We start from the raw sequence: 27049 nt of genomic DNA on the forward strand, positions 1-27049 counted from the left end.
TGTTTCCTAGATAAGAAAACAGAACCAAGAAAATAACCGTTTGTGGTTTCAAATGGGAAATAAATTCCACCTTGCCCACAGTGGAGATCTGAAAGTCAAGTTGAAGCTGAGTCCCACAGCTGAGTTACTGTATGACTGGGGGACAATACTGTGGGTGAATGGCTGGACATTGTGAAAAGCTGCAAGTTACTCGATGCTACTTACAGTATGTACTGTTACCTGGTATGTGTCCAGCTCACATGTAAAGGACCGATTTATGACACTTTTCATAGAATCAAACATCTTTTTACTAGACAATAAAATGCAATTAGGGATTCAGTCTATCCCCAGTGCGTGAAACCTTTACATCGCTGTTCTAAAACCAAGGTTTTACGGTCTTTTCCATGTCAAGTTGTCTTCTTTTCATCTTGTAGTCTTTATATTTTATATGAAATATATCCATATAAAATGTCGGGCTTAATACATTACTGTGAAATAACTAAATATAATACAGAATATTTACAAAATGTACATTTTGACGAATTTTATTGATGAATATCATGTCTATGGTTAAAAATCCCCTTTTAGACTGACCATTCTTCCCACTGTGTATTATTCATGAAAAACATGGTTAAAAATTCTGTTATAGCCTGACATTGTCTTTAGTATCAAGTCAGGATAACATGGGCTATTTGAAAAACATTTTACATGAACTAATATTCACTTCATCAATCAGAAGGCACTACGGTTTGACAGAGATTACACAGAGCACAACATGTTAACACTATCTTGTCAATAAGGCTATCCTCCACTTTACCATTTTGTTCCACTCTAATGAGGTTTACAGGCAGAGTTGAGCCTAGAATTGTATATTTTTGCCTCAACACTCCAATCACTCTTTTAACATGATTTCTCACAACAGAAATTTCTCGAGCAGATTTAATATCTTTGCGGCTAAGCCGTTTCTTCCCTCGCATGGATGGAGGTGTTACTAATTCTGCACAAAACAAGTCAACACTATCCTCCATGGTGAAATCCCGTTCAGCCAGTACCAAGTCCCCTGGCAGGAGCTGTTCAAGGAACCCACTGTATTTGGTAAGGTGTTTGTCTGTGAAACGTCCACCCCAGGCCTTTGACACAAAGGAGATGGTACCCTGTGGGGTGATTGAAATAAGAAACTTCAGAGTGTTGTTTTGTTTGTAGATGCTCCATGTTTGACCTTGAGCTTTTAAATCTGAAGGACACTCTATGAAAACCTCAAAGCAGTCAATTATGCTTACACAGTTCTTAAAAAATGTCTGAAAACATATTGGTAAGCTGTGTCTTACGTCTTCTCTTTTCGGCCACAATATTAGGGGCTGAAGCTTGTTTGCCATGACATGTATCCAATGGAGAAAGATTCTAGATACTGTTGACTGATTAATCCCAAAGAGGTGACCTAAGAATTCCTCAGACAGATTGAGGCGCAGTTTCATCAATGTAAGGAGAAGCTCCCAAGTAGGCTTGTTCTGTTCTGCAGTAGCAGGATGAACTGATGACACATTGCTGAACAATAACATGAAAGTCTGTAAGTTGGGTAGTCCGGTGAAATATTTCATTTTGTCGTCATCAAATTGTGAAGCATCAAGAGTACAAAACTTCAACTCACTTTCTAATTTGTGAACTTTATCTCTCAGTGATTGACATTTGGTGCTTAAAGATTTAATCTGTTCGTGTAATGAGGTAATGTCATTGTGTCTCTCCTCTGTCTGGACCTCAGGGCTTTGGATTTCAACAACCTGTACTTCTGCTTCTGAGGTAGGACTTTGATGCAGGTTCAGGAGAGCTGTGGCAGCTAGCTCTTTACATGCGTTGACATGTCTTTTCTCAGAAACTTCTTGAGATTGTATATGTCTTTCCAGGTTGTTGACAGCCCAAGTCTGATCAGTGGTGGAGGTGAAACTGAAAAGACTTGGCACAAAGTCAGGGTGTAGGGGATCATCTCTCTTTTTTCCTAAAAGAAACAAAATGCTTTACTAGTAATGCAATATTAATTTACTTACATTGCCACACAAGAAATACACATAGGTTCATCATTACTACAGAACATTTAACTTGTGTACCTGGGGTATTCCACAAAACAGGACTATGAAAGTAGCCTAGGAGTGTAATTCCACCACCCATTAGGCTAATAATAAATAAAATGTCAACATATTTTATAGAAACTTTAAGTAGGTCCTTATAAGGAAACCTGGGTTTGTCTTGGCTAGCTAACCATTCCACACTTTGTAGAACACAAAGCTCATCATCATGGTTATTTTTAATAAATGCTGACAAAAACTTCACAGTTACACACACTATAAATGAATGATGTTATTTAATTTAGTCAATACAGCATGGTATGATTTCACCCAAAAATCCAACATACCTGACATGGAATGACAACCGGAAATCCACATCTCGGGGCCTGGATTCCAGGCGTCTCCGTGGATTACAGCAATCCATTCATTTTCTTGAGTTTTTGGCAGCCTGTAAAAAAAATAGCCCCAATGTCTTGTTAAATCGATTTATAGTTGTTTGACAACTCTTTCCCATATCAGATATTTCTCCAGCGTCCAACCTGAACGCTACACACTGCCTCTGTCTTTGTGTCACTCCGTGGGTGTAACCACAGTAACTTCCATTTACTGTGAAGCCAAAAACCTAACCTCTACAGTGGTACCTACACTCCAATCAATGACTCTGTTAAATTGGTCCATATTAAAATCACAAAAAGGCCAAACATAAAACTGCTTACTAGCAGTAATAAACAAAATGCAATATCATTTTAACCCTTTTAACCAAAAGCCAAAATATGTCTTTATCTGCCTGTTGGAGGCAAATATACATTTCTAAATGGGAATATGCCATACATACAATAAAGTGCGTACTGTTAGCTATGTACAGAGACTCGCATCATTTTTACCTTTTGCAACAATGGCGGGTCATGGAGCCCCTCCCCCTAACTTAGCAAACTTAGCGAACATTAACAGATAACTGCTTAAGCTGGGATACTCTATAAAGTTAGCAACACACAGCATTAACCACAAACAGTCTATTAATTGTAAATTCCATTCTCTAATGCTATTTCATACAATGTTGTGTAAGTAGAGAAAAAGGGTTCTAAATGTGAAATTTTATTGCAGAGTGGCGAGAGTTAAATACTAATTAAATATAACACTGGAGCATGTGATTGTACAGTGGTGGTTAGAAGGAGTGAAATTAAGGTGTGCATTTTTGAGTTTGAGCTGAAGTTACACAATAATAAGGAAGACAGCTATTTTTGTGGTACTGCTCTTTATATGGATTTAGAAGTGCACATTCTGGACTTCTACACAGTAATAAACAGTATACGAAAACGGAACTTATGGGGTGAGTGTTTCTGGGCTTTACCTTTCTGTATTATGATGCAGCTCAGCTAATTTTGGATTCACGGCATCCAAGGGAAGTTGGAGGACCTAAGAGAGATTGAAAACACAAGGTAAGTTTAAAATAGGCCATCAATTCTGAAAAATGAATCAAATTAGGCTAAACAGGAATCAAACTAAAAATAAGATACTACTGCTTTATATAAGTAATCATACTGAACATGTATTATGTTTCTGTATAAGTCATCTTGTACATGTATATTATTAACCTACCGTAGGAGCACTGGGTGCTGCGGGGTGGAGGAGCAGTGATGCTGCAGGACTGTTATGTGACAGAGCATCAGTGCTACTGCTGCTCAGGAATGCTGAGTGGATCATAGAGAGATTGAAAACACAACAGGGTATGTTTCAAATAAGCCAGCAATAAGGAATCAAAGTAATTGTGTACTTTACTGCCACATCACATAAGGAATCATATTAAGCATTGATAATTATATAAGTAATCATGCTGAATATGAAATACATCATTGCCAATAACATAAGTTATTTTAAGAAACTATATTGCAGTGATGCTGCGTGTGAGGAATGCTGTAGGGTGATGATCAATGATGTTACAGGTCAGGAGTGGTGAATTAAGAGGTCATTTACCTGTGCTACCTTTAACACTATAGCTGTGCTCAACAGCTATGTGCTTTACATTTACAAGTAGAGGGGTGCATTGTAGTATAGGGGCTCTCTTCTTTTTGACCACACGGCGATGCACAAAGATGGTGGGAATAGCATCTGCTCTCAGTCTAGTCTTGCCCTTTTTGGTCTTCACAAATTGGTCTGCATGAAAATGTTCCTGCAGAAAGACTTAAGTTTAATTCTAACACACAACTTAGTTTTGTCATCCCACAAAAATATTCCATAGTGGTCAAATGCACAGCATTAGGGAGCACTTTATACCTACTGGACATGTATACCTTTCTACATAAGTAAAAGACAACCAAGAACATATTAATATAAATTCATAACACATCAGTAACTAATGTCACTTGTCATTCTTTGTTAAACACCATCAGCAGCAAAAGTTGTTGATAATCACAAGTTGTGAGGAGCAAAGACTACATCTTATTTCCCAAATCAATTACCCATCCAAGCCTATGTAGGTGTACCTAACCCTAACCCTCTGCCTTTTTCTCCCTCTCTCACACACTAACAGCAGAGGAGCCACAGGGGGAATTCAATGGAGCTTGAATACCTCCTGCAGTTAGACATCATCCTCACCCTACACCCCTGAGTCTTAACCCTCTGGATTTTGCACGTCTTTCCCTGTTCCTTATTTTTAAATAAACTAAATATTGAGTTTCCCAATGATGTGAAAAAGTGTAAATGCAGTGTTTGAATATGATTACCTGACATAGTTTTTTGTTGTTGTAATCATTCGTTATAGTGAAATTTCTCCTGCGGACTTGAGCCAACCATTTTTTTCTCCTCTTCGTGTCACTGGGGAAACCATACATTTTTACTCCTTTCTCTGAGCGATTGGAGCATCCCCATGCCGCACAGCAAACCATGGTGGAGACTATATGCAAGGACAACATGGAGGAAAGGGTACAGACATACTGCATGAGATGCATTTCGTGTTTCTGAGTAGGGCAGGGCAACATGGACCAAAAACAATATCTTGGTATTTTTAGGCAGAATAGTGATACACGATATGTTCTATGTAGTGCCCTAAATGTTCAGTTTTAAATCAAAACAACATATGAGATATCACAAACACCTATTAGAATAACGTGTGGTCAAAACAAAATGCAAATACAGGGTTTACGTCAGTGTTTACAAAGTACAATTCAATATAAACATTTTCTTTATTTCATACAGAAGTCCAGACCAAAATGAAGACAAGAATAAATTATGCCTCTATCTGTTGCATGGGTGAAATATAGCAGCTATAACTAAAAAAGCATTTCACTCCACTATGTCCACCAACAGACACCTTCTCAGTTTATGACACTGCTCTCAAAACATAACATTATTTTTTTCTGTTCATAAACAATGGGTAATTTCATGCAAGTTCTACAGATGGCTCCCAAGTGAAAAAAATCCAGGGTTAAACATTTCCTAATAGGAAAAGTTAGTCCATCTTGAAGCTTCAATATCTCTGCAAGTAATCATGTGACTGGAGTTATCTTTCACATTTTAGCACTGTGAAATTTAAGCCCTTGTTCTTGAAAACACTTGTTTCTACAAGGGCTTAAATATACACTTGATTTGAACAACCACATACACAAATATATGAGTATTTCAAAAATAAATTAACCTTTAGCTCAGCTGTTCAATCCCAGGTGTGATGACTCTTCAGTCAATCAATCCTCTAATTAAGGAGCTGCAGTCAAAACCAGCATACAACGGCCCTTTCTGGATAAAACTGCTCTAAAAACTGAAGGCTGACATTGAAAGTGTGATTAATATCTGAAAAGATCTTCATTTAAGGTATTAGCCTTCGGCAAAATGAAACAAATATTACAAATTACGATATTTTACCTGAACCGTTTGGCAATGCTTCAAAACCAATTCAACCAAAAACAATGATCCTTGTCTGTCATCACATGAGATTGTTACGCACGGCACACACATCAAGTGAATCACGTAAAGGAGCCGGTGTTCTGTCATAAAATACTACCTATCGAGACGTGCTATCGAGCCTTTCTGCGCATGTGCAGTTCAACCGTTTTGGGATTAGGGTTAGGTTTTAGGGGTTAGGGTTAAGGTAAGGGTTTTAGGTGGTTAGGGTTAGGGCTATCGATTAGCACTACGGTAGCATTTTTCGACAATGCAGCATATATCGACAGAACACCGGCTCATACACATAACTAGTGATTAAGTCACCAAGATTACTTAGGCCCCTAGTTACCACGGGATCACTGAAACTACCATGAATTTAAAAAAAATGTTACAACATTAATCTGACCTGAATTTTGAAGCATCCCTTCCCTTCCCCTCCCTCTAAACATATCAATAAACGTCACGATATGATTGCTCTTGACTACCATGCATAACATTTTTTTCAAATTCAAAGCCATAAACCAGGGCTACCAATTCCCACGCATCTGGCGTGACACTCACGCTTTCAGACTCTCACGCTCACGCAAGAAATCTTACGGCAAATTTATATAATTCCATTATAAAACTAAAATTAGCTGCATGAAAAGCGTTGGGGTAGTTTACAAGCCCTAGAGACCATTTACAAGTTAAAACTGTTACATACAGGTAAGTAAGTGTGCAGACTTGCCTCGAACTGAAAATCTCACGCCAGCCAGCTGACCAAAGTTGGTGACACTGCACCACGCTCTTTAGTTAACTTAAGTCTAAAATATGTCAACAAGGTAGTAACCCTAGCTCTTAATAGCACCGAATTTCACTTTTTAATAAACATATTGATATAGCTATGTACACATGTCGGTGTGCTATATAAATATTGTAAATGAATATATTTATTGATAATTACCAAAAATCGCTGTTGTGTCTTTGTGTTGAACCTATATCCCCACGAAGCACTTCCTGGAACTATCCGAAATCTACGTGGACCACGTGACCATCAAGCACTGGAAAACTTCCGCTGATGCGTCACCTGACTCTCTAACCCAATCCCAAACCGGTCCCTACACACTCCGCCTCACCATTCCGCCTTCGTGAAGTGCAGCAAGGGCTAAGGGGGAGTGGACCATTTTGTTCTCCTGAAGCGAGTCCTCAGACTCCTCACGCAACTCCAGTACCACTTCAATATCCCACAACGCTTCGCATACAGGAAACAGAACAGCGCGAAAAAATGTTGAGGATGATGTATTGCCATATAAATAGGCTATGTGCCCGCACGTCTTCCGCATTCTCGTAAATCCGCAAATCAACTGTATAGACCAGGATACGCTTCACGGGAAAAACGGGGTCATTATTAATGTAGACTAAGATCTATAATGAAGTAAATTTATAGAATGTAGGCTGCGTAAAATGTATTTTACAATCATTTAATATATTTTTGAATATCTAAATATTTCAGTCACGAATATAATAAAAGACATGAGCCAAAAAGACGCATATTGGCCAACTATAGTGAGTACACCCATCAGCCTATTAAATGCGTGTTACTGTAAAAACTACCGTGTTATTTAGATATTTAATAGTGGTTAATCAACTGATGCAGGCTTTTTCACTACTGAAAGCAAGCGTCATGGATTCATGCCACGTCTGTGATGATGAGTAACTTTTAAATCTAAGTCTGATGCCAAATTCACAGGCATAGAAAATAAAGTTACCCGCTTGAGCTTAAAAGACTCATCCCAGTAATTCACAGCTAATAATTCTCATGTCTTTTGACACAACATGAAGGGTTAGTGGAACACAGCTGGTCAATATATGGCAGCAGCGATGAATTTAAAATAATACCATCACCATACATTATTTATCGCCATGCAAATCTATGGGTGGAAAACCTATTCTGAAAAATAGTGCGTGAACAGGTTTTTCAATCAGCTCTGAGTAAGTGCATCCCTTCTGCATTGGTTCTCTTTTGGTAACCTTATCCTGCCACGTAAAATTTTCCTGTACATTTATTGTTTTCTCGGTTAAGACTTAATCGCTTATAAAAATCGTTTTTAAGCAATATTATTTTTTAAATAATTTATTGTGCAGTGTTTTATTAAGGATAATCAGTGTCACCAACTTCGGTCAGTTGTCTGGCGTGAGATTTCCAATTCGAGACAAGTCTTCACCTGCATTTACATGTATGCAACAGTTCTATTAATTTGTAAATAGTCTGTAGGGTTTGCAAACTACCCCAACAACTTTGATGCAGCTAATTAAAGTTTCATAATGGAATAATATAGATTTGCCGTAAGATTCCTTGTATGAGCGTGAGTCAGAAAGCCTACCATACCAGATGCGTGAGTTGGTAACCCTGGTATAGTAAAAAAAAATGTTTTTGTTAAAATGCTTAATAGTGATAAAAATGATTCGTTGCCTTCTTACTCGTTTTATTTATTTATTTAAAATAAAATTTAAAAACAGTATTCGCAGCTCTTCAGCACAATACTGCTACTGACCCTGCAAACCGGAAGCTAGACTGTATAACGTCCTACGGAAGTACGTCACATCCATTGCGTGCATATAGCTTATTACACATTTAAATAAAAGTATTTAGTTAATACTTCGGAGTGTTTAAGCACACATATGAATATGACGTTTTTGAAGACAGTTTATTTTCATGAGATGAACAGGCATGTCTATTCATTACAATGCACATGAAAATAACGTTATAAATGATGTCCGCGGATGTTTCCGTCATCCGCGGTAGGGACTACTCGTGTATGTGTCACATAAAATGAACTCAAAACGTGTACAAACTTCAGATTCTTCAGTCGGTCTTATAAGACAACTTAGGCTAATCGTCATCTTCTCCCAGCGGATAATCTTGGTTTTCTAAATACTGTTAAAGTGGAACTATACCTGTACAAATACAAATACAACAATAAATTTAAGTAAATAGGGATGCTGTGTTACTCATGTAATAAACATACAAATATAATTTAGATTGTAATCTGCCTGAGACAAAAATTTGGTTATAATGATCATCTGCTTATAGTGACAAATTTCACTCACACAGATATGATTGCTAAAGGCGGTTTCCACTGTAAGTAATTATTATATTATTAAAGAAATGACAATACAGTTTCTTGAGGGAGCCATCTCGTCACATCACAACATAATGCATTTCCTCTTTCCTGTTTGGGCGCCAACCCTGACAAAATCCAGCTATCATAAATTGAAGAGTTTCTGACAAGACACCAGAGGTGCATGCAGTGTCATATAGAGACTGTTTGAGGAGCTGGTGCTCGGCCGGGAAGGTCCCTTTCAGTAAACGTGTGACTGTTGGTGATTGAAAACTGGCACTCGGTAATATTTGCCACTCAGGCAGGGGTGTCGGAGGTGCATGGATACCCTGACAGATTCAGGGAACCCAGCACTTCACAGGGGCTCAGAATGTCTAGCTACTCCCCTGCACTCAGGACTCAATTATTTCAATCGCTTGTGCATGGGGCAGGTGCTCAGGCACCCGCCCTCGGCCTGTCCAAGGCATGGTGGCTTTTCGTGTTGCTCCAGTACTTTTCTCTAATAACATATTGTGATCACTTGAGTGCATATGTGTTTGAAAATGATGGATAAAATTTCAATTTTTGTCATGATCTAGTTCAATTGGCAGAAATACTGAAGGCGTGAGTGTTGTAAATCATTGTAGAGTTTTTAAACATATTTAATGCTCTGCCTTGATTGAGTATAGAAGTTGATCTTGGATCAGAACATGTTGATAAAATAAAAAATCTCTCTTGGACTCCTGGGGCCTGTTTAACAAACAATTTCTTGCCTAGCTGGATAATGTATTGGATTTAAGGTAGTCTAGCTAGGTCAGGGATCGGCAACCTTCGGCTCGCGAGCCACGTGCGGCTCTTTTACCACGTGACTACGGCTCTTTTCATAACGATAGACGCATTCACATTTTCATATCTTAACATATTATGATAATACTTTCATAAAGGTAAATAATTTATTCATGGGTTAATATAATTATTTTTCATTTAGATATTTCTTTAGCTATATGTGAATTAGGCAGTCCATCGCACGCTTCTGTTACGTATTATAACTGCATAATCTTCCTCAAAGTCATTCGCTAAAACGAGATTACGTCTCTGGTTAAATGGTATGCTTTCCTGAGTTTCCTTAAGCATTTGAGATTGGATGTACGCTTCAGCGTTCATTTGGCATTCCTAATTCTTTCATATACTTTTTGTAGTAAATCGTCACCACACCTTCCAAGGTCTTCGTAAAAATTATTATAGCCAGCTGAGTTGGAAGTGGTGAAAACATTTTGCACCGCTCGGCCAGCAGAGTTACGGTACTGAAGTGGGGAGCGAAGAGCAGACGACAACAGAGCCAAACAAAAGGAGGGATGGGGGTGAAGACTATCGTTACAGAACTAATCAGTGTTGAACTGTTACGCGTCCGAGTGATTTAAACCTGAGATGCCCCCCAGAAATAGTTATTCTATAATATTTTTGTAAGTACTTGAACTTTTATTTTTGTATTAAATGCATATATGCACACATATCACGTTAAAAAAATCGTATCTCAAACCCCCTTCTTTACCCATTGTGGCTCCTAAATCAGACATTTAGGAGAAAATGGCTCTTTGCTTTAAAAATGTTGCCGACATCTGGTCTAGGTAAAACGTAGGTGAACGGAGGTAAAGTCTGTTTAGCCCAGACTACTTTAAATCCGACAAGTAATCTGGCTAAGCAAGAAATTATTTATGAAACAGGCCCTTGATTTCTGATTGGGTGCGACCATTGGAGACAGTGAAAAGTTTAATGGTGTGACAATAAGATAATATATAATCTTATTGTCACACCATTAAACTTTTCACTGTCTCCAATGGTTCTAGTATGAAGCCATAGTATTTTCGTAGTCCAGAGGTTTTCAACAGTCTTTAAACTAGGGAGGCCCGAATGAAAACACCAACCAAAAACCAAATGATTAGTGTGACACCTTTAGTCATGGTTAGTTGCTCAGTATGTACAGTCTGTTAGCTTCTGTTTCTATATTCAGGTTGTAAGCAGATACAAAGGTTTTTACAGGTTTTAATCACTGAGTGATGACAGCTGCATTGATTGTGCCTTTGGGGTAACGATCAGTCCCCAGGTTCTCAATGGTCAGGATCCTTCTTCCTAGAAAAACAGAGGGCATCGTGACTTAAATTTACACTGAATCATTTATATGTATGTTTGTTTTTCGAGGACTCACCTTCTGTGGGATGATAGATTGAAATCATACAGTTCTGAATTTCTCTTGATTCGTCTGTTTAAATATTTAATAGTTTTCACTTTCTGAGGGTCTTACGAAATATTACAAAAGCCTGGCTGAGCGCCTGCAAATTGGCTGTGAACTGCAACACACATTATCTTAAAACTGTTTCTGGGATTACATTATGTCTGTTTCTATTAAGCGATCTATTTGCATCCAGAAGAATGGAGTTAGATCCTGTTAGATTTTACATTAGATATATGATTTTGTTGCCATTTTCCCAACCCAGTTTGTTGCAACAATGGTAGTACATTTAATGCAGCAATGACACTGTGTTGAGTTGCTCAGATCTAGACCATGAAATGAAAGGGCCGGCAGGGAGACGGCTTTCCAGTTGTGACGACCCTTTGCAACCCCTCTGACCTTGTGGTGACAGTTCAAGGGCAGTCAGTGGATCTGGTCACAGTTATGGGACACATACCTTATAGGTTTATATGGGTTGATTCTGAGTCTCTCATTTGACTGGCACAGGTCACACGATGCTTGTGCTCTCATCTTTAGAACTTAACAATTCTCGCCTTCTTTTCCAATAGACAATCTTCTACTGTCTATTATGGTGGTGTTTTTTTTCTTCTTTGAAGCATTATTTTCAATAAACTTTAACTGGTGATTTTCTCCTAGTACTGCACCATCATTTTGTTCTTTTAGTAATTACAGCCCTGGTCCCCTACCCAAGGCCATACCTAGAAATTCTGTCCCCCACCCCCCGACAAAATGCACCTTAATCCATTAGCCCAATTCTACTTACAGGGTCCCTATAAAGTGCTGAGCCCCCTGAATCTGCAGGGGTATATCTGCCCCTACAATGTGCCCCCACCGCTTATGTTGTGCTTTGTCTCCTCCACAATGAATTTTGCCATGGGGGGGTGTCCCCACAATACATTTTACCACCCAAAAACTCATTGGACCATTAGAAAATTGCCCAGTGTGCCAGATGGCCCAAGTTCAACAGCAAAAGCATTTTTTGTCCCTATGAGTCTAATTATAAGGTACATATTATAGTCATGTGACTGCTGATTTTGAAACGGTTGCTGAACAGGGATGGCCCACTGATAACTGCAGTAACACAAACGGCCACTTGAGGGTCCACACGGCCAACAACCTCCCATAACGCCTCTGCAACAAAAGCCACAAGCTCACCCAGCTGCGCATTAATAAATTGTGGGAGGAAGCTCATGCCAACTCAGGAAGAACATTTAAGCTCCACACACAAAAAGAAGGGACTTTTTTCATTTACAGGGGAGCTTGTGCCAACTAAAGTATTTGTGCCAACACCCTTTTCCATCCATCTTACAGTTGCGTGCCAAATACAGCATCTCATTGCGGATATAATATAATGCATAGAAAACAAGAATAGTCTAGATGTGCTTAAAATGCTAGAAAATCTTTGCTGATGTGTTTGTTAGAATACTGTAAGATAAAACCCGGCACTGCAGTCTTCTTATGTCCTGTAGACACTGCGATCCTACAATTATTGTATATCGATAATGATATAATGTGATACAAATGCAACCAAAGTATTCTCTAAAAGACAGAAGAGGCTGCTATCCTGAGCCATTAACCAATCCATGTTACGGAGACGTCAGAAAAGGAAAACATTCAGTCCTGTGGAAAAACATGTTATGGCTCCTATTGCTCACAGGACATGTTGAAACCTTTTTAAATCCAATTGCTGTTGTTCCAGAGGATGCTCTTAAGCTTTTCCCTGCTTATATGTGTTTTCAGTGCGATCATGACGCACGCCTCAGTGCCTGAGGGTGAGCGGGCCCTTCTGGGCATCAGCGACACACTCATCCGCCTGTCCGTGGGACTGGAGGATGAGGAGGACATCATTAGGGACCTGGACTACGCTCTCAGTAAAGCCGTACGTACCTTTGGTCTCACTTTTATGCTGACCCAAACAAGTATCCAATCTGCACACATAGAAGTATATTTTTTTCTAGCATAAAATTGGTTCAGAAAAATATGTTAATGTAACTAAATGTGTATTACCTGTGTTGCAGGGGGAACTGATTTTAGTGCATTTAGTTTTACTTTGGCATTATGGGGAATCTTGTTCATTTTTTAGATGAAGTTGCCAGCCTTTAATACTGATTAGCATACCGTCTGAACCATAAAGCTGGCATTTAAAATGTTACAAGGGAGAAACAAAAATTTAAGGCAACATACCCTTTAATACTGGTAACTGAGAGCAAATGAACATAATAATTATATCACTTTTCCACATAGTCTCCCTGTAGGGTGATGCACCGGTTCCTTCCTTCCCCATAAATCCGCCAATGCATACGAAATTCTCTAGTACAGGTTTGCAGTAGAGGCAGAGCCAGACATTTTATACGCCCGGGGCTTAGCCCCAAAGGGTAGTATGCATGTGGGATTGGGGGGGGGGGGGGGTTAGAAATGACTGAAAAACATGCTGTGAAGTTGAAGATTTATTAGGCTGTGACTCTACTAACCTATCAGAAGCTTCTTAAGCTCAGAATGGAATCGTCTGGAGTTTTCTTATTAATTAAAGACACAATAAACTTAGTGTATATATACTCCTAAATTTGATGAAAGTGATAAAAAATAGACATCTCTCTCTCTCTCTTTATTCTGACATTTAACTAATTCAAAAGATATTTCAATATTTATTTATCTAAAACAAAAAAGTTTACTCTAAATTGATGTTTAACAGTAAAAAAATAATGTTTTTATGTTTTTTCCCTAAAGTGTATGTAAATATCTGGTTTCAGCTGTGAATATACTGCTGTGTATTGAAATTCCTCTTGTTTTGCATAGAAATATATTGAACAACATACAAAGCATAATATATAAAATAACATTTATCTGAGTTTTTTCTTTGAAAGAAGCCCCTTATGTCCATTGTTGTGTACATCAGTACATAACTGAAACCGATTTAGAGTGCTTTATTTAGCCGTGGAGGGTAACAACTGAAAATATGAAATAAACACACATGTAAGCTAAGACTCTCGAAAAAAACAGCATTGTTGTTCGGCTTTTCATTTCGCCATTTCAGCAAGTAACGTAATATGGGTCAAGTGATCAGTTTGATATCAATCTTTTGTGATACACCGTCATATTTACATTATTTGTACAGTACGAATGATTTGCTTTGGTACCTGGTCAAACTTAAACTCTCCTCTGTCTGCCTGTCTGCACTTCTCCTACGGGCAGCAGCTTCTCCCCCCTCGCTCACATGCGTAAGTGCTGTGCTCAGTCGCCTAGTGCCTGAGCTCGGATCATACCAAAATTAGGGGGAATTTACGACTGTGCGCTATGTGCCTCGAATATTGTGTGTAGTTTTTGTTTTATACAGTTGTCAGTCAGGCATCTAACTATGAAACAAATTACACTCCAAAAGACCCTGGGCTTCTGAAACAACAACCCGGTAAGCTACCCCCCGCTCCGCCGATGGTTTGCAGTACACCAGGGGCTTATCCCAGAGAGGCAGTCCATTACAGAGTACACATAAACTGTGGGCAATTTACAGTTGCCATGTTGCCTAACCACATGTTTTTGGACCGTGGGGGAAGCCCATTCAGACTTTGGAATTATATGCAAATAGGATTAATGTGTAACCAAAAGTCTGTGGCTGTTTTAATCCTTTCAACATTGGATTCCATCTCCCAGGAGACCCAGCCATGGTTAACCTTGATTTATGTCGGTTGGATCAACATCTCTGACAGCAAATTAGCCCTAGACATAATCCTTGAACCTACCCTCTTAGCTCAGCTTCATTAGAGGGCTGTCTCTGCCTGCTACAGCCAACTTGTATTGCCGTTTTCTTCAGTGATACATCTTTAGCGCTCACCAGAATCATTGAAGGAAATTCCTTGCTGCCACCCTCCACTCTTGGGTGCTTCTGCTATCATGTCCCTCAGGGCACTATCAGCTCAATGGTCACCACCAATAAGGCACTTTTGGAACAGAAAATGACGTATCTCAGCTGCCCCCTGAAATCTGCCCATATTATGCTGTAGTAAGAAACCTGTCATGATAGCTTGGAGAAACGGCCTCTCTATAAACCTCTGTAGTTTTTAACAAAACAGTGAAACCTATTGAATAGCAACATTCAATGCTATCTACTGCTGAATCACAACATTTCTATTAACTAAAACCCCTAAAAATATAGCCTACACTTCCAAGGCTGGAATGATGAAAGAGCAGCCTGTTTTAAGCTCTGGCAACCTGTGTTTTCTCACACACAGGTCAAATGATCTTCAAATATGGAAGATGTGAATACAAGAATATATTTAAGCATTGCTTAACGTCCTACAGTACAACGTTGCAGGTCCCAAAAGGTTAAAACAGAGTTGAAAAATCCTCACTGCTAACATGATGCAGCAGACATAAGCGGCACTGGGGAACCATGTGGACACTGCCAGAAAAAAGGGTACAGCTCTGATACAGTTTTGTTCCCCAAGCTACAAACAACATTAGTGTACCTCGAATGGCACAGAAATGTTCCTAAGAGTCCATTTCTATACCTTAAAAGGTACATTTACCTACAGATAAGGATACAATTGGCAGACCCTTGAGGGTACAGCCCCAGTGACTAGTAACTGAACCCTCAAAGCTACAAACTTGTACTTTTGTCGAACAGTGTAGCTGATGTAAACAGAGACTGCACTGCCAGCTGTATAATGGTACGCTCGTACAGTACATATCTAACTTATAATACGTATAATACTTGATAGCAATTATAAACATCTGTGTTAAGCATTTATATACATTATTTACTGTACTGTTTATGGTTATTTTAATGTGTACTATTTTACTTTTGGGGTGCTAATGCAGTGTGCATGTATTACTTAGGGTTAGTATCTTGGCTATTTAGGCTGTACAGGTAGAGTATAGGTCTAGTATACATGATGTTCACATAGTGTCAAAGTCACCTAGCATTCTGTTAGACAAAATGTAACCCAGATGTTGAGTGATGCATACCTTTAATAAATGACATATTTCATGCATATGATATTGATTGCCATAGGTTTTGGTTTTCTGCTTCTTCTGACTGATAGATAACCATAGGAAGGTATATGAGCAAAATCCTAAATTCTGCTGAGCCGTCCATCCAAAAGTCCATGGTGTCAAAGCAGTATACTGGGGATCCAGCCAAACACAGCAGACTCAATGGTGCGACTTAACTGCAGATTCTTGGAGAGAAGGAGGCCATGAAACCTGCCTGCCATCTTGTCTACACTAGAGCTGACGGGGAAAGTGCCTGTTACCTTGCTCTGACCTGGAAATTAGATTAGAAGTCTATAGATTAGAAGTCTTGATTGTCATTTTATAAAAATATACAGTCTACATCTTCCCGAATGGTACATTAAATAGTTAAAATAATAATAAAAAAGGTTATACAGTATATATACAAAAAAAAAAACCTCAAAGACTGTCAAAGTGAAAACAGCTAAATATTTAGATGAATTCAGAGACTAAGCAGCAAGCTCGGCGCTAAGTGTTGTCAGTTTTTCTGTTCTAGATCCAGGACTCCTTTCCAGAAGGCTGGATTCTTGCCTCCCTAGTTCCCTGTTTCTTGTTTGCTGAAGTCCTGTCTCTGGGCTTTCAGTTCTTAACAAGGCAGGTTTAAAAATGCAGTCATAGACCGGAGTTATATTTAGTTGAATGCCAATTGCAGTATGTGTCAACTGTGAAAGAGGTCTGCTATTCAGCACAATCTGAGTGAACTGTGTGAGATTTCAAAGCAAAATGAGTCAGCCTCTGAATGCATTAGCCAAAAACCTAAAAAAAGTGTCAAAGGGAACAATCATGGCAGCAACTGAAGAATATTCATGACAAGGTGACGTTCACAGACATGGATAAGCCTCTAAAATTAGAACAGACCTGGTAACAGGACCGTTCCTAAACACCATAGAAGTATGATCTCACATTTTAGGACAGAATTTCCATCCCTGTAACCTAGTCTCAGCAAAAACCTGCACTGTGAGCTTCACAAAGTTGGAATTCAGGCAGTACTACCATTTATCTGATGCTAATGCACGAAATACACTGCTTGGTCAAAAAACAAGTCACCATTTGAATTTAAATCAGCAAGTACTTAAGAGCCAATGATTGGATCATCATTAAAGCTCAGCAACGTTATACAGCAATAAAGTGAAGTCAGATGAGTATCTCAATCTACTGAATGGCCAGGGTGTCCCATCAATGGATTTTTCTTTCCTAATAGCATGGGCATATTCCGGGACAATAATGTCAAGATTCATTGGACTTGAATTGTCAAATTCCCTGGTTCATGGAGGTTGGTGCCCCATCCTGGGTTGTTCTCTGCCTTGCGCCTGTAGCCTCCAGGATAGGTTCTGCCCCCCCATTACCATGTACAGGACAAGCAGTTTCAGAAAATGGATGGATGCATGGTTCAGGGAGCATGAGGAATCATTTTCACACATGAATGGGCCTCCACAGAGTCTTGACCTTAACCCTATTGAAAGTCTTTGAGATGTGCTGAAGAAGACTCAACAAGAACTCAGAAGATCTCAACAAGAAATTAATGCAAATCTGGATGAAAAAAAATGTTGAGATGTTGCATAAGCAGATGGAAACAATGCATTGATGAGTGTGCATCATAATGAAAGCTAAAGGTGGTCCAACAAAATATTAAAGTGTGTGACTTTTTTTTTGCCAGGCAGTATATAAAAGCTGGTACAATGAGCATAAAACCCAGACCCTGAACAACTGAACCAAATGGTCTGTTGAGTCATCTTTCACCCTTTTCCTACGTCTTATGCAGTGCTAAATTTGTATGCTCCATGGTGCCAGAGCTCATAAAGGCCATGATGATGTAATACACATAAATAGGTCTTCAACAATGATAATACACTATTAATTACTGTTACGGTTACCAGTCTGGAGTGTTGGACAAACAGAGATAAGGTGACCCACCTCATGACAATAAAAGCATTCTCTGGTTTCCACAGACGGGTTTGGGAAGGACTTTCTGAGGAAGTAGAGTCTGTGTAAACATGGTTCTATGGGTCAACACAAACTCATATGCAAGGGTGGTGGCTTCTGCAAGGGAAGTTATTTTCTGTTCATTTAAATAAACCACCACATGATCAGGTACACAGTTTTTAAACTCAACTAACAACACCAGTTCTTTGAATTGATCAAAATCCGACACACCACTAGCCATACACCACTTGTCAAAGAGCATTGATTTTTCCTGAGCAAATTCAACGTGAGTTTGGCTGGCGGATTTGCACAGCTTCTGGAAATTTTTCTGGTAAGATTCAGGGACTCATATGCCCTTAAGACGGTAGCCTTCACAACATCATAATCGAGGCTCTGTTCCAAAGCAAGAAACGAACAAACCACCTGAGCCTTCCCCACTAACTGTAACAAAAGTGACCAAAGGTGTCTGGGCCAGTTCAAAGTCATAGCAATACACTCAAAGGTGGGAAAATAGGCATCCACCTCATTTTCCGGAAACACAGGCACTAGTTCAATGTGACGTCTAATGTAAAATCCTGAATTGGTAATTTCATGGGAAATTGGTGAAACTGAGGGAGAATGGAGACTAGGATGGGGAGCTTCATCTAGGCCACTTGCACTTTCATGGGCCGATGGGTTGGATCGAGGGGGCGTAACCGATGAGCTTACCTTGTGCAGAAGAGGCACAGGCTTCTGCTGACCCATGCTCAGCCTTGGCAAGGCCACCTCTTTATCCGCCTCGACCTTAGCCATAGCAGCTGAGCCTGATACTCCTGCCTCTTGATTTCCAGTTGTAAGGTGGACATCCTCCCTTGCAAGTGGGGACCACCGAGATCCCCTAAATGTGGGTCGTTGTCGGCCTCATCTGCGGCAGACATACAGGTCGGGCTAGGTGCAACACCTGGGGAATCACCTGGCTCAAGTAGGTTTCCATCTGGATCAACTTGTCCTGAAGGACTTGTTTTAGCCTGAGGCTGCAGTGGGAACCGCAACGTTGTAAAAGCCTTCTGTTTGTAGCTGGTCGTCCTTGCAGCATCAATCAAATTGCTCCTGTGTGGGGTAGAGAGTGAAGGCAACAAGACTCCCCCCCCACCCCACACACACACACACAAAATTTACGCCAGACAAACTCACGAAGACAAAAATGAACGGACTAGCCCTCAGAATCTGTTACAATCCCCAGACTAGGGTTGGGGTGTAACGGAATGGAACGGGGAATGGGACAAGGGAACAAACAGGGAATAAGGGAACACCAGTGGATACTAATGGGTTCTCTTATATTTTTATTTCACAACACGTGCACGGAATGATTAACTTGGTGAAAAAGACTTCAGGAGTGACCACAGCTGAAACAACAAACCCCAAATACCAAACACAACCCACAGCTAATCTCACCGATGTGCTAAAGAAAAGGAAACCAGAAGACAAACACTCCACCTAACTCCCAAACCAAATAAACAGGATCCAAACACAATTGCAAAATAAAATACACATGCAAAATGTATACACACAAACCAAAGCAATGTGTTCTGTAGGGGCAAGCGAAATCGTAAACCAAAAACCGAGCGGAGAGATCAAAAGCTAAATAACAAAACCAAAGACAGCAAAACCACAAAAGGTCAAGGCGAGAATCAGAAAACCAGAAACAATCCAAAGTCATACACAGTCAGTAACCAGTCTGAAAAGCAAGCAATAACAGTAATCGATGAGCAGAGCTCCTGAAGTGACTCGATGAAGGTCTTTTCAGACCTGGGACCCAGAAGTGATGAACTGGATGGCGCATATGAGGAAGATGTGGGTGGGATTGTGGAGGCAGAGCAGATGATTGGAGGGCAGATGGAAGAGACGGAGGGGCAAACCTGGAACATAACAATCATACTCCATCCCACAGGAAAATTGCACAGCACGTAACATTATGTAAACACGTAACAATGCAATATTTTATGTCAAAGCTTGTAGGTTACATCAAACCTTTCACCTGCCTTGTACTTTTCTTGCTCCTTTTTGCAGTCCTTCTCTTTAGTGTTAGCATACACAACTGCTGCTCCTTTATGCAGTCCACCTCATTAGCATTAGCATCCACAACCGCTGCTCCTTTTTGCAGTCCACCTCATTAGCATTAGCATCCACAACCGCTGCTCCTTTTTGCAGTCTGTCTCATTAACATTAGCATCCACAACCGCTGCTCCTTTTTGCAGTCCACCTCATTAGCATTAGCATCCACAACCGCTGCTCCTTTTTGCAGTCTGTCTCATTAACATTAGCATCCACAACCGCTGCTCCTTTGTTGCCTTATCAAAAAAAAAACAAATATTACTCTGTCTTTTCCACATTATATTTAAATTATTTTGCTTTAGCAGCTTGTTAAATGTAACCGCTTCTATTTTAGTAGCCAAAGAGTGGATTTTTCTGCAAGGACATGGTGCAATTTTTCCCTTTCAAATCAAAAGTCAGATAAGCAAAATATACCAATTTAGATAGGTGTATGTCAGAGAAATCATCCAACACAACCAATTTTATAAATATACATATCTCAATTTCAATTTAAGTTTAAATTTAAGTTTAATTATAGTGGGTGTAGTGTTTGAGGTGGCAGAGGTCTTGCAGCTGAGCTCCAACACAAATTAAGCACTAATCTTATGATTATAGAAAGCTGAAGGATTGCTTCAACCACAGTAGCTGTTGATATGGGCAGCCATCTCATGGGAGTTATTCAGTCTGATGATTGCACTGCGTGTTTGTAGAATGACATAAAGGAACAAGAGACCAGCTTACAGAAACAAATGCACTGTTGCCTCTTGATGCTGCCCCTATACACACTCATATTCAAGTTCAAGAGTGGGTGCCTTCTACTCAAAGTATCTGTTTGTATAGACAACCATCACATGAGAGTCATTATGTACACTGATTGCTCTGCATGGTCCTGTACTGGTTATGGAATGCAGTGCCAAGGGTACCTTATGCTGTGAAGAAATATTCCCTCCTGACTTCCCATCTTTCCAGCTGATAATGTCCCCATAGACACTGCAAAAAGTTGGAGCATTTTATGAACACCAAGTAAGGAATAATTGACGACGGGCCGTTGAATTATTAGAAAAATAATGCACACCCGAGGTGGTGATGCGGCCACGACGCGAAGCGGAGTGGTGAAAGATACACAAAACTTTAAAAATGAGAAATTTTAAAATAAGCATCTTTAATGCACTTTCAGTACTATATTCATTTGTTAAATTTAATTTTCAGTTTCAAACATACTAAAAAACTAGCAACTTACTATAGTAAAAAATTGATTTTACACCATTTACCAGACAAAAATATTGAGATTATAAATTTTCTGTAACAAAACAATTTTATTTCTCAAGCTACTATGTCTTGGTAACCACAGTACACTGATGTTGCTAAGGAAGTTTTTTGAAGATGATATGTGCACTTGGCACCAGGATACCCTAGGCCGCAGTTCAGTGATCGACTTTATGGTCATGTCATCGACTTGTGGCTGCATGTATTGGAAACTCGGTGAGGAGAGGGGCTGAGCTGTCAACCAATCACCACCTGGTGGGGGAGGAAGCCAGTCAGGCCTGGCAAGCCCAAGCGTATAGTGAGGGTCTGCTAGGAACGTCTGGCAGAATCCCCTGTCAGAAGGAGCTTCAACTCCTACCTCTGGCAGAACTTTGCCCATGTCCCGGGGGAGGCGGAGGACATTGACTCCGAATGAGCCATGTTCCGCGCCTCCATTGTGGAGGCGGCTGACCGGAGCTGTGGCCGTAAGGTGGTTGGTACCTGTCATGGCAGCAATCCCTGAACCCGCTGGAGAAGGAGTCCTATCGGGCCTTTTTGGCCTGTGGGACTCCAGAGGCAGTTCATGAGTACCGGCGGGCCAAGTGGAATGCAGCTTCGGCGGTCGCTGGGGCAAAAACTCACTGGAGTGTTGGAGGAGTTTGACGAGGCCATGGAGACCGACTTCCGGACGGCTTTGAGGAGATTCTGATCCACCATCCGGCAATGGGAAAGCGGTGCAGCATCAACACTGACGAGCAGGGAGCCCTTGATGGCCGCTGTGGTGCCCGCCCTCCTCAGTCACCGATGGCGCCTTTGCTGAGGTTTTGCCGGGCATGGATGGAGCACAGGGTGCCTCCCTTCCCCCGGCGTCCCCTGCTTGTCTGCCAGAGGCTCTGGTGCGAGCTTCCGGGCAGTGGCGAGCCCGGTGCCCTCTTCTCGCCCAGCACCAGCAGATGAGATTCTTGTCCCTCGTGGGATGCCGCCACTTCTCTGCCGCCTCCAGGTCCGCCAAGCTAGAGCAAGCTTGCCGGACGATGGTGATCAGCATCCGCTCCAGCCGCGCCAATGGGATTGCTTCCAGAATTCCACTTCTGACACCATTGTGGCGTCAGGTGGACCGAGGCATCGCAGGAGTAGAGAAAGAGAAGGACACTTGCATGCCGGAGAGAACACGCTCTTTATTCGCAGTCCTTAAAAGGACTACATCAAGCACCCAATGAGCACCAAACCAATTACACACAGGAAACACAAGGTTGACAGACGCCGAACTGTAAGATGCATACATGGCGGGAGATTTACGTAAGCTAAATACACACAGAGGTTGGTACACATAAGACACAGGCAAACACACGCGTGAAAATAAGGAAATGTAACCATTAACATTAACAACAACAACACAACAAGGGCTATTTACAATTGCACCCAGGGCATACTGGGACTTGCACCGCGCCAGTGCTACAGAATGTACATTAAACAATATCAAGTGATAACCAAGACTCTCCCTTTGTTTTCACTCAACACTGTGCTTAACCATACAGGTATCTACTGGAACACATTATATTTGTACGCTATTTGTTATTGTATATTGCTATCTATTATAATCAAACATAATCCTTGTAGTGGGCTGATTTTACTACAACTCTTCCAGATCTTGTGCGCATTACTGGTGAATCTCTGGGCTCTGCTGTGTATGTGTTATATCCACTAGATGTTGAAGTGGAAGCTTCATTACTGTGATTTTTTTCTGAGATTAATTTTGAGTTTGTGGTTCAGTAATGTGGATCCTCCTTGTGGTCTGTTGTTCTTGTGGGTTGTACAGTCCACGTAGGTGACATCTCTTGCGTCTGATCAGGTTACCATTTGGAGTTTGGACAATGTAACTTCTGCAGGACAACTGCTGGGTGCCATGTTCCTCTGACTTTATTCAACATGGTCACGTGCTGTAGTTCTCTACGGCAGATGTGATCATGGTGTCTTTATTACCGCTGCTCTGTGAACCAGTTGCTGTCGGTGCTCCTGGGTCTGTTAGATTCGGCAATAGAGTGGCAACAGGCCTTCCAAAGATTAATTCTGCAGGTGATGGTAATTTACTGTCAGTGTAGCAAGGCTATATGTAGATCACCTCCATTCTTCTGTGTTCTCTTATGATTGCTTTAATATGCTGAACATGAATCCATTGCTTTTGGGGAGCTGGGGTATACTTATGTGTCTTATACTCCAATCAGCTACAAATTTTTTGAAGGCTTGGCCAGTGTATTGTGGTCCATTATCAGTCCAAATTTCATCAGGTCGTCCGAATAGAGACATGTACACTAGCATTTTCTGTGTAAAAACTTGGCTGGACACTGTGGGTGGCATTTCATACATCCATTGCTTCAAAGTTTTTTTTACAGTCTACCCATTTGTGTAGTATGTAGGTAAATAGGTTTTCTTCAAAACCAAGCACAGATATCTTGTCTCAAGATAAAACAGAGCTTAAGATTCATGATTTCAATCATAATTTTAATAAAATATGCAGTTACTGTTTTTTGCCTTTGTAGAGCAGTATTGTGCTCTTAGATGGGTGGGGAGCAGGTTGTTGCTCTCCTGTTACATGCTTCCTGGTATCTCTCTATTCGCTCCCTATAGGTGTTCAAGTCCTTGGTTTTGGGTATGACAGCCATTAATGCTCCTTTAGACCTACATACCATCTCGTCTGGTCACCATGTGAAAAGTCATATTCCAGACATTTCTCTTTTGTGGAACCTTGCTATTAATTTCCTTTGCCACCCTCACTGTCAGAACCAAGTATGAATTTGTACCTTTGAGGGTACAATTACTTACCACTGGGGCTGTACCCTTAAGGGTCTGTCATGTGTACCGTAACTGTAGGTAAATGTACCTTTTAGTCTACTTTAAGGTACAGAAATGGACTCTGAAGAACATTTTAGTACCATTGGGGGCACATTCATTTGTACCTTGGGGAACAAAACTACCAGGACTGCACCCTTTATTCTGACAGTGTTCAAGAAACACCTCGAAACCCAGAAACACATCTCCTAGCTTACATCACTCTGTTCCCTGAATGCTCTTAGAATTGCAGATCTGTGGATTTAAATAGTCATCTAGGTTGGTAAGATGTTGTAGAGCTCTTGCTGCAACACTGTTTACACTTGTAACTGGGCATTCATTGGAAGCTCAGCTGTGCTTCACTTGTACATCGCTTAGCGCAAAAGCATCTGTTAAACAAATGTAAATTGATGTTGGGAGTGGGAATTTATCCTTGACCCTCCCTTATTGTATGTAGTGCATGTATGAAGGGGTTTATTAATTAAAGTAGCCCAGTATGGCTAAGGGTTTGCGGCATACCAGTCTTAGGAAGCCCTGGGTTATAATTTCCCTGCTGTCAAGGCTAATCTATGGTGGGTAGTCATTCCATGTTTCAGATGTTGACCTCATTATCTGTGAGATTGCACCTTGTAGAGCGTGTCATGCTAACCCAGTGACTGAACTTGGTTCCATTTGAGTTTTATGTGAGTGGTTCTGGAGCAGATGTGTTTTTATAAAATGGATTGAAGTGAATAAAATTGATGTGCCGGCTCTTGTCTGTTTCAGTATTCCCTGGGAGAGGTGCACTTGGATACATTCCTTGGATTGTGGCTTTGACTGACCTCCTTGCCATACTGGCAGAAAGTTAACAGAGACTAATAAAATGAATCTAATCTCACTTTTAAGGGTAATTGATGTGTGTTGTCTACATCTGTGTAATTAATCTTGCTGAAAGCCTGCCATGTCCCTCCTTAAACAGATATGAGTCTATATCGATCAGCTTTTGCAGCAAAACTCTAGTGACTTAATTCATCAATAGTTTGATTTGTTCACAGCCACTATCTTCTATCCTCCAAATTCTTAAAGCGATAAGCATTGACTGGGACAGGACACTCAAAGTGAATGTCACATGAATGACTGTAGGACAGTGGGTTTCATAATTCCCTGTAAACAATAACTTTGGCACAGCTATATGCACCAATATATTGTCAAAGACAGATTCTGTTTTTACTTTTGACTAAAAATATTGACTGACTGTTATTCTCAGAATGTTATTTAGTCTTCAAATGTGTTTCTTCTACTTCAAAAGTACAATAATCGTTACAATGTTATGCTATCACTAGTGACTGTGCTCTGGCAGAATATACCCCTAGGCATTTAAAACATGAATTTTTAAAATGAAGCTGGTAGGCTACTGCTCAGAATATTGCAATATATATACAATGTAGATCAGGGGTCACCAACCTTTTTGAAACTGAGAGCTACTTCACAGGTACTGAGCCATATGAAGGGCTACCAGTTTGAAACGCCCTCCTAAACTTATCTAAACTTCATGTATAATAAACATGTTTATTACGTATTGTCAAATCTATATAATTGCAAATGTGATTAAAGAAGAATAGCAACAGGATCAAATTAAATTTTATACGCTGCTCGCTAGTGAGTTGTGCTATTTTTAGAACAGGTCCGTGGGCGACTCATGTGGTCCTTGGGGGCATCCTGGTGCCCGTGGGCACCATGTTGGTGACCCCTGATGTAGATGTTTATATTACAAGAGATTGGAATAAGACTTATACAAGTGGAGGACAAAATATGGAAGCACCTAAGAATACAATAATTTTAAACTCCTAATAAGAAATAGTATCTTTTGCCTTCAGAACAGTGTCAATCCTTGCTGAACTGTGTATTGTAGGATAATGGGCTATTCGAGAAGAGCCCCAAGCAGAAGGATTTCTGTGCTCCAGAACTTCCCATAAAGTTTCAGTAATGTTTAGCTTCCTTCTGATTGGGGTTGACTATGGAAGGTGTCTGACTATCTTAGGGTTCATGCAACCACTCTTGAATTTCTTTAGCACTATGTATGGGGGCATTATCATCCTGCTGTTTCCTCCCTCTCTAAGACCAGGTTACAATGTTTAATCCACTCAGCTGAGGAAAATCATATGCTGTTGGCTGGCGACACTAAACGACCTGTTCATCACCAGGGCATAGAGCAGAGCTCGGACGATTGTTGCTGATTTCACATATCTGGCAGTCACCTCTTCACCGAATTGCCATCATGGAGGAGGTTCAAGTGCATCATGACCCAGACCTCACACTATCTCCACAGCTACTTCCTCATAGCCATCCAGCTCCTAAATAATGTCACGTAGTAGCTCAGTAATCCAATCAGCCAGGTTCAATTCACTCACTCAGGCACATCTCCCCTTCTTAGCATACATGTAACATCCTTTAAGCTTGCACTAGTTCTGTACAATAAACGTCATAAGATGTATTGCATTGTGTCTTCTTTTAATTTGTGCTCTCTTATATTCCCATTTTGCATATAGTGTTCTATGAAATGTTCCCCTGTATACTACCATGTTACAGACTCGGGGCATGGTGCAGGTGGGGTAAGATGGTCACGATCCACTTGCGGCTCCAGGAGACAACAGGGGTTTATTGGGGAAATGAAAACATAGACTGGGAACAAATCACAGAATTAACAGGACCACAAGGGGTCAGAACCAAAGAGGGGAAAACTG

At 40.5% G+C, this 27049-nt stretch overlaps 2 protein-coding genes across 9 annotated transcripts; one reads left to right on the plus strand and one right to left on the minus strand.

The window, feature by feature from the left end:
- Nucleotides 1-508: 508 nt before the first annotated feature.
- Nucleotides 509-7157, minus strand: LOC111858574 (uncharacterized). 6 transcript variants are annotated; one of them, XM_023840464.2, is made up of 8 exons: nucleotides 6862-7157; nucleotides 4763-4932; nucleotides 4014-4209; nucleotides 3639-3730; nucleotides 3391-3455; nucleotides 2387-2487; nucleotides 1308-1972; nucleotides 509-1133 (listed from the first exon to the last, which is right to left on the minus strand). In XM_023840464.2, exons 2-8 carry the CDS (start codon nucleotides 4922-4924, stop codon nucleotides 708-710), a joined length of 1707 nt encoding a protein of 568 aa, XP_023696232.2. In that variant the 5' UTR covers nucleotides 4925-4932; nucleotides 6862-7157; the 3' UTR covers nucleotides 509-707. The 6 variants fall into 6 exon arrangements, with proteins under 6 accessions (XP_023696232.2, XP_023696229.2, XP_072556014.1 ...); XM_023840461.2 differs by adding an exon at nucleotides 5674-5800 and having other exon boundaries at nucleotides 509-1972; nucleotides 6862-7029; XM_072699913.1 differs by lacking the exon at nucleotides 6862-7157 and adding exons at nucleotides 5674-5800; nucleotides 6646-6855 and having other exon boundaries at nucleotides 509-1972.
- Nucleotides 7158-7751: 594 nt separating this feature from the next.
- On the plus strand, nucleotides 7752-25402 carry LOC140578517 (cystathionine gamma-lyase-like). Of its 3 annotated transcripts, none has more exons than XR_011982753.1 (4): nucleotides 7752-7889; nucleotides 12990-13128; nucleotides 14584-14655; nucleotides 15476-16216. XR_011982753.1 is itself a non-coding variant. In XM_072699918.1 (4 exons), exons 2-4 carry the CDS (start codon nucleotides 10427-10429, stop codon nucleotides 25140-25142), a joined length of 225 nt encoding a protein of 74 aa, XP_072556019.1. In that variant the 5' UTR covers nucleotides 9966-10104; nucleotides 10198-10426; the 3' UTR covers nucleotides 25143-25402. The 3 variants fall into 3 exon arrangements, 1 of the variants encoding a protein (XP_072556019.1); XM_072699918.1 differs by lacking the exons at nucleotides 7752-7889; nucleotides 14584-14655; nucleotides 15476-16216 and adding exons at nucleotides 9966-10104; nucleotides 10198-10461; nucleotides 25092-25402; XR_011982752.1 differs by lacking the exon at nucleotides 7752-7889 and adding an exon at nucleotides 10214-10461.
- Nucleotides 25403-27049: the final 1647 nt, after the last annotated feature.

This window comes from Paramormyrops kingsleyae, chromosome 15, assembly GCF_048594095.1.
Source record: "Paramormyrops kingsleyae isolate MSU_618 chromosome 15, PKINGS_0.4, whole genome shotgun sequence".
Taxonomy (NCBI): domain Eukaryota; kingdom Metazoa; phylum Chordata; class Actinopteri; order Osteoglossiformes; family Mormyridae; genus Paramormyrops; species Paramormyrops kingsleyae.